This window comes from Gossypium hirsutum, chromosome D04, assembly GCF_007990345.1.
Source record: "Gossypium hirsutum isolate 1008001.06 chromosome D04, Gossypium_hirsutum_v2.1, whole genome shotgun sequence".
Lineage (NCBI taxonomy): Eukaryota > Viridiplantae > Streptophyta > Magnoliopsida > Malvales > Malvaceae > Gossypium > Gossypium hirsutum.
Window position 1 is genome coordinate 12,801,286 of NC_053440.1, and position 8,076 is coordinate 12,809,361.

Here is an 8,076-nt window from a genome sequence, read left to right on the forward strand (position 1 = left end):
ATTCTTAATATTAAATATTCTTATATGAATTTTCTAAAATCATAATATATAATACTATAAAATATAATTTAACATAATTATTATTAAATATAATTTAATAAAAATATATAATTTAATAAAATTCTTAATATTAAATATTCTTATATGAATTTAATAAAATCATAATATATAATACTATATAATATAATTTAAAATAATTATTATTAAATATAATTTAATAAAAATATATAATTTAATAAAATTCTTAATATTAAATATTCTTATATGAATTTAATAAAATCATAATATATAATACTATATAATATAGATTAATAGTGTAGATACTTGCTAAGAAAACATGGATTAAACAAATGTCAAGCATAGGCTTCTTCCAAAAAAAAGTAAATTCCAGCAAAGAAGAAGCACAGATTAAATCCTCACTCAGTTCCTTTGTACAACAACAATACATAAGACAGATGCATTTAGAAGCAAAATTTATACTAAAAGTAGAATTTGGATGCTATAGAATAGATGCCAAAAGATTTACAATTGTAGGTTTTTCACTTCACTTGAATCTGAAAACACTTGCAAGCAATCAGGATTTTGAACTTTGCAGAAAAGCTGACCAATCTCACAAATAATTTACAAAGTAATGGAATTGGTAAAAAAAAAACACACACACACACACACATCTTGTCGTCCGTATTTACGGTCCGGAACGGCCAACAAATCGAGCAAATCCTGAACTAAAAACCTTTCTTGTTCTTTGGTGGTGCTGCCTTTGTATCCCTCTTGGCAACGAGATCAGCCATGAACTCAACAACAACCTAATGTAGAAAGAAGTTGAATGAGTTAGTAGCTCATAAGAAACCAAATAGGAAAGGTCTCAGCAAGTTAAATTTGTAGCCAGATTAGCATTACCTAATCACCCAAATTGATTACTCTCTTGGTGGAACTTCCAAGGGAGTCTCATCAGCTCAGAAAACTCTCAATTTTGACAAAAATCTATGTAATATTAAGAAAACAGAATCAAGGATTAGCATTCATACTGGGTGACTAATTGAGCTACACTAGCATGCTACTTGACTAATCTACAAAAGGCATTTACAATTAAATTCAAGGCCGTTTCTTTCTCCTGCAAAGACAATAGTACACATCACTGAAAATCAATATGGTACATAAAAGAGTGCCAGGAATTAAAATATAGATGTGAAAGAACCTTTTCAGAATTCGATGATCGGAACTCTTCCCAGAATCTCTTGAAGTCCACTTCCAATTCATGTTTATCTCTGTTGTTACAAGAAGAAATAAAAGTAGAGTCGCTCAAAAGAAATGTCTCATCCATACATAGAGCAAAAGAAAGGGAGGCAGAGAAAATAAGGCACTTCGCCATAGTTTTTAAGTTTAGAAATGTATTACAAATAAATGGAAACAAGGAAACATAAAATCAAATCTAGTCACTTAAATTACAATAAAACAGACGGGAATTATGAGTAATAATCATATGACTAGATATTGCAAAATGACAAAAATAAAAGTATGGTACAATAAGCAAAAGTTGAAACCTAATTTTAAACATCAAATATTTTGTCTCATATCCAACACATTAGCACAACGGATTAACAAAAGGCATTAGCTTTCCATTTTGCACTGTCACACATTTTCCATAGAGGGAAAAAAGAATAGGGGAAATTTCAGAACTTGATTGTAACTAAAAAGCATTCCAACATTTGTTATCCCCGTTACATATGAAGAATATAGAACAAGTGCAAGTGACCATAAATAGCTATGCATTTCAATGCATTTCAATGCCCAATTAGATAACCAACAATAAAAAGCCCATGTTTGACTGAAATTGAGAACCACTGCCATATAAGGATATCTGCACAATCAGGAAACAAATTGCCAAGATAATGAGAAATTTCTTAAGAGGGGCCATTCAAATATTTCTGTTTCAGTAATGAATGTTCACCATTTTAAATGCAACAGTAGAATACCAGAATATTTTAAACACAAACTTGGGCTCACAAGTGAAACATCATAAGTTTAGGTTTTAGGTGGCTTGTTGCTTAGCGGGTGAAGCACCAAAAGAGGCATCAATATGGATCACAATCTTTTAGAATTACTTTCTTCTAACCAGAAAAAAAGGTCTTTCTACTGATAAATCACACAAAATCCTCAATATCACCAGCAACATTCTACATTAAGATCATCTTACCCACATTCCCAGTTGAATTCTCCTTCACAATACATACCAAAAGCTTCAAGAATTACTGCTAAAAGAGCAGTCAATATCTTGATTATCATCTGTTAAGGAAGCATACAAATCTATTAAAAAAGGAAACCAACAACAAAAAAAAAATTGAAGGAAATATTCTTCAAGCTAAAGAGAACTTACATATTGACAATGCCGAACTTGACAACTTGGTATAACCATCGACTAAGTTTCCATGGTTTTAGGAAATATTTCATAGGAAATGGGTGCTTAATAGTTCCTTTTTCACAATTGTGTCCCAATAGTGGAGTTTTAGAATTTGCATGTCCCAGTCTTCTCATGAAAGCAATTGTCCTCTCTTCCCCACCTTAAAGTAGAAATTGAAGGAAATATTCCAAAAAGAAAATAAATTTTCTCAACATCAGCCACAACTATAAACAATATTAACGCCGAAAAATGAAGAGCATTAGAAAATAAAAGGGAGAAGAACAACGCAAAATGAAATAAACATAATTTAGGTTGAAGATTCACCTTCTCCCTCTAGTTGATCGAGAAGCACGATCCAGGAAGAAGGAAGAAACAAAAGACGGAAAGGGGAAGAATGGATCGAGAGGGAGAGGGGGTGGCTTTCGGCTTGGGAAAATGAAAATGATCACAGATAAAAAAAGAAGAAGCAGAAATCGATGGAAGGGAAAGGGAAATTACCTCTGGAAGGGAAACGTGGGAGAATCGGTGGACGTGACTTTGCTGGCAGCTTCTGTTGATGTTGGGAGGGAGAGGGTGGAGGTTTATTTTGGGTAGGGAGGGTAAAACAGAGACTGATTTGGGAAGACGGACGTAATAGGCTAATCGTCATTTTGGGAAGGGAATACAAAAGCAGAGAATTTGAGGAATAGGTCGGTAATGTAATAGACGCGTAATGGGTATTACTGCGAACTAAACTCCGTAATAAGTCAGTAATGTAATAGGCGCGTAATCGGGACGTAATGGTATTACAGAGAACCAAACACCCTGTAAAGATTTGTCCTACGTACAGACTATCTATGATTGAGTCTAAAGCAAGTGTAAACCATATCACCAACAAGATGGAGTTATTAGAAATAATTAAGTTGGTTAAAGAAAAATGGTGGTGGGAAGGAAAATATTGCTAACCAAAGGAAGCACCATTATTTAGAGAAAAACAAAAGTGAAAATGAGATAAATTAAAAGAAAAGGCAATGGCACCACCTTTCAAGAAATCAGTAAATCTCCTGGTTCCATAATATAAAAATAAAATATTGTGAATCACAAAAAGATGGATGTCCAAAATCAAAATAAAAAACCAATGACGGATAATTTAAAAGTTTTTGATGTAACTAATTAAATTAGCCTTTTCACTTTTTATCGATATATTGCACCCACAAATGACCCTTACAAGTCAAAATGGATGGTCAATCTTGCAATCAAATTCAAAAATTAAAAAAAAATATAAGTTGGAGGACTAATTCAAAACTTGTTTAATCCAAACTAATTAGATTAGCTTATTCAAATTTTAATTTAGTTGTTTATAAGACAAGAAAACCTTTCCCTTTTTTTTTGTTTTTTTCTTTATCTTTATAATTGATAGGGTAACCAAAAAAAAAAAAAGAAAAGAAAAGAAAAGGGAATTTGGATTGAGGTTTCGGAAAGAAAAAAGTTTTAGTTTTATGTCTTTAAGCTCCCTTTTTCACGTCATTTAATTTAATATTCTTTATGGGACATATAACAAAATTATTTTTGTTCAAATATCTCCTCTTCTAATTCTAACCATTCCACAGCATTGATATCTCCTTCCTTCTTTCAGCTCCAGGGTATGATATTATAATAGTACAAACAAATCGATAAAATTTTTAATAAAAATTATCAATTTACTTTTTAATTTAATCAATACAGATTAATTCATTAATTATTTAAATAAATAAAAAATTCTAATTTTACGACAAATGAATTTCACCATATAAATATAACAAAATGAAAAAGGGAACGCGCGCCAGATAGGGGTCGAACCTATGACCTTCTGCTTAGGAAACAGACGCTCTATCCACTGAGCTACAGGCGCTTCATTGAAAGACGAGGTTATTAAAACCATTTTACCTTGAAAGTACAAAGAGTAAGATCTATTGTTTTGGTAACTCGAATAAGATATTTTTAACTTTTAAGAAAACAAAAAAGAGTTTGTTTTTAACTTTATTACAAAAGTTGTCAGTTTATGTTCATTTTGATATGATGGCGTCATGGACTAATTCTTCTTCTATTCTTTTAAAATTCTACAAAATGACAAAATTGGTGATGGTTATATAGCATATCTATTCTTTTTAAATACCATACACAAATTATATAAAATATAACATGTTTATTGATATACATAAATGGGTAAAGTTGATATCTATATATATTTAAGAAATAATTAAAATTTTGAAAAGAAAATAAAAATACGCATACTACTAAATGCGCTTTCTTAATTTACCCAAACATAAATCACTAAATTACTCCCCTTTTATTTATTTCCTTTTTTATCTTTTATATTTTTTGCCTTTCTCCTTTTCAAGATAATCATTACAACTTTTGGCTAACCAAGTGTTCCACTACACCAAACCTTAGAACCCAAAAGTAAATAAATAAATGAAATTAGAAGCAAAAAGTAAATTACCAATTTACCACAATCAACTCCCTTACATGAGAAGAGGAAAAATCTTCACTTTTTAACACTCTGTGTTCAATTTTTTCTTTTAACAGAAAAAAAAAACACTTTTTGAATTGAATTCAATCCAATCCTAACAAGCCACAGTTTTTAAGCTTCCTTTTCTCTCTCCAACTCTTGTCTCCTCAACGATCAGAATACCATATACCCCCATTTGTTTTTCCTCCCTGCCTTCTTCATTTTCTCTTCTACATTTTCCCTTCGATCATTTTCTTTTCTTTTTCCAGCAATCCAAACAAAGAAAGCCCATCCCCCCCCCACCCTCTCTACTATATCAGTTTTAGTATCCAAATAATCATCTTTTCATCTTTTTTTACTCAATTGGGTCTTTATTTTGTCCAACCATCTTTCATTATTTTGCCATTTATTAGCCTTTTTCCCCCCTCTACTTTATTGCTTTGTTTTTAGTATAAATTCTAAGCTCTAAGCATGGCTTGTTTACAAATCTCTATGGGTTTTAGCTTGTTTTCAAGTTATACATAAATAAAGAATGCAAAAAAAAAATTGTTCTTTTTTAAGATTCTCTTGATTCTAAAAAAAATGGTCTTTTTTTGATTCTTCAGTTTTTGCTGTTGAAAAGAAAGAAAAAAGAATTGATTCTTGATTCCCATGAAAATGATTCTCATTTCGATGCTCTCTTAAGCACTAAAAAAATCTTGCTTTTTAGTTTTTTCATTTTTATTTCATGTTAAAAGTTGCTGTCTTTTTTTATGTTGAGGTTTTTTGTCTATGGAAACTTTCTTTGCAACTTCTTTCATGTCGAATTCAGATTGGTTTGATCAAGAAGATATAAGCAGAAACCCATATTGGACTAAAGAAGAAAACAAAAGATTTGAGAGTGCTTTAGCAATATATGGTGAAGATGTTCCTGATAGATGGATGAAAGTAGCAGCAATGATTCCAGGAAAAACCGTTTCAGATGTGATTAAACAGTATAGAGAACTGGAAGAAGATGTTTTCGATATTGAATCTGGAAGAATCCCAATTCCGGGTTATCTTACTTCATCTTTCACATTTGAAATGGTTGATAATCATGATTTTGAACCTTACAGGAAAAGGTCTAATGGGGCTAAAGGGCCTGATCATGAGAGGAAGAAAGGGGTTCCATGGACTGAGGAAGAACACAGGTAAAATTTTCCCTCTGTTTCTTCTTGTTTCATGATAATTTTCTCTTTGTGTGTTTGTTCAGTGCGGATATCTTTCACCAGTACACTGCATTGGCAATCTTGACATAAATTCATATATATATGTTTGTATGTATGTATAGGCGGTTTTTGATGGGACTAATGAAGTATGGTAAAGGGGACTGGAGAAATATATCGAGGAATCTTGTGGTTTCGAAGACTCCAACACAGGTTGCTAGCCATGCTCAAAAATACTTTCAGAGGCAGCTTTCAGGAGGGAAAGATAAGAAGAGACCAAGCATTCATGATATTACTACACTCAGTATCACCACCCCCAACACTGGTTTTTCAGACAATCAATCCGATCATGTTCTTGCATTGCACCAAAAACTGTCCTCCACCCTTCAAAAAGCAGACCATAACAATGATGCTTCAGCTATGGCTTTGAATTCAAGTCAAGAGGGCTGGTTTACATCATCCCAGCAGTATCTCACTGCTTCTAATGGCCTCAGATTTGAGGGCCAAAATCTTTATGGCAATGGATTTCATGGAGCTCAGCCTCCCCAAAGCTCTGTGTTTTAAAGTCTTTTAACTTAGGATATTAAATGTATGCATATGGAAGACAGTTGTTTTCTATTGTATTCCATGTTTCAATTTCAATTCTAATAATGATAAGAAGGCGTTTTTCAAACACGAATATCGATTGAGGAATCCTTCGAATACATAGAATAAACTTGGAAAATACTCATATCCGATATTCACTATCACAAGCTTAGAACATGGGTGCCATGTCAGAGGGTGATGTGGCCAAATTGGGTGACTCAATAGGCACTGTCCCTTGGGAAAATCCTCAGAATCTGATTGCTCAGTTTGTCTTTAGAGGATCCATTGCGGCCATTGTTTCAGCTTAATGGATACAATATGGGCAAGTTGACCAAAACTTGATTGCCATCATTATTTAGTCGAAGCTGAGTACGCATTCCACTTAGGCTTCAACCAGTCATAGAATATGGTTTACATTTTTATTTCTATTCAGTTCTGCTTTCTGCCATCCTAGATTTTCAATGGTGCCAACACTGACTCATTAACATAAATATGTCTTTTAATTTGTTGTTCATTTGAGGCCCAAATTAAAGAATATAATTGCCATGTTGAAAAAGAAGAGAAAATCTAGCTTTAAAAATTAGGCAGAATAGAACCACACTCACACTATAGATTTCTCTCTTTTCCCCTTCCACGTGAATCCTTCTGAGATTCTTCCTGCAGTATTCTAGAAATGAAGATTATGATTGTGTATGTAATGAAGAAATTCGAACAAATGGAGGAGTGACGCCTGTCTAATCTATCTCCGTAGGCCAGAAAATAGGCATTCCAAAAATGAAAAAAGAAAAAGGAAGGTTACTGTATTTGTTTTGTTTTACGATTTGCCAATGTGGGATCTACCCCCCACTATTGTTGCTGCTGCAACTATGATGAAATTGGCCACTAGTGCCCTTACCCATCTCACTTTTACTTGTATTATCTATCATTTTCTGAGCCACAAAATTCCAAGGGTTTTAAAAGCTACAAAGCACACATGATTGAAATATAAAATACCCATGTTCGACATATTTTCGGGCATAATAAAAATGGGATAAATTTAAAAAAAAAACTAAAAAATATCCATCATGAAAACATACTCAACTTTGTATTATATAAAAATGATAGAGGAGCAGCCTTTGCTTTGCAAGTTGGAGATGAAAGCAGTGTGTTCCGACTTTATTCTAAAAATGATCAAAAACCCTTTAGAGAAGGTTACACCATTTACTTTCTTTGGCCATCTTTGTTTCCTTTAATTTGCACAAAGAAAGTATGTAAATCTACTTTAGAGATAACATGATCCACCTTCATTAACCCCTTCAAAGAAATCCTCCCATCACTACAGCACGAGATATATATATACATATGTATATGCACATGTATATTAAAAAATGACCTACTTAATTTAATATGCTCATAGGTTCTGGAGTACTTTTTGTCGTCAGATTTTACGTAAGATG

The 8,076-nt window shown here is 32.5% G+C and overlaps 2 protein-coding genes and 1 non-coding gene across 5 annotated transcripts; 1 reads left to right on the plus strand and 2 right to left on the minus strand.

The window, feature by feature from the left end:
- Positions 1 to 480: 480 nt before the first annotated feature.
- On the minus strand, positions 481 to 3,103 carry LOC121216348 (protein LAZ1). Of its 3 annotated transcripts, none has more exons than XR_005912519.1 (6): positions 2,900 to 3,103; positions 2,378 to 2,561; positions 2,198 to 2,286; positions 1,199 to 1,268; positions 901 to 984; positions 481 to 806 (listed from the first exon to the last, which is right to left on the minus strand). XR_005912519.1 is itself a non-coding variant. In XM_041092005.1 (3 exons), the coding sequence occupies exons 1-3, from the start codon at positions 3,048 to 3,050 to the stop codon at positions 2,283 to 2,285; spliced, it is 339 nt and encodes a 112-aa protein (XP_040947939.1). In that variant the 5' UTR covers positions 3,051 to 3,103; the 3' UTR covers positions 1,483 to 2,282. The 3 variants fall into 3 exon arrangements, 1 of the variants encoding a protein (XP_040947939.1); XR_005912520.1 differs by having other exon boundaries at positions 2,726 to 3,103; XM_041092005.1 differs by lacking the exons at positions 481 to 806; positions 901 to 984; positions 1,199 to 1,268 and having other exon boundaries at positions 1,483 to 2,286.
- Positions 3,104 to 4,198: 1,095 nt separating this feature from the next.
- Positions 4,199 to 4,271, minus strand: TRNAR-CCU (transfer RNA arginine (anticodon CCU)). The gene has a single exon. It is a non-coding gene; the product is annotated as a tRNA-Arg (tRNA).
- Positions 4,272 to 4,948: 677 nt separating this feature from the next.
- Positions 4,949 to 6,724, plus strand: LOC107955159 (transcription factor DIVARICATA). Its single transcript, XM_016890888.2, has 2 exons — positions 4,949 to 6,040; positions 6,181 to 6,724. Exons 1-2 carry the CDS (start codon positions 5,643 to 5,645, stop codon positions 6,617 to 6,619), a joined length of 837 nt encoding a protein of 278 aa, XP_016746377.1. The 5' UTR covers positions 4,949 to 5,642; the 3' UTR covers positions 6,620 to 6,724.
- Positions 6,725 to 8,076: the final 1,352 nt, after the last annotated feature.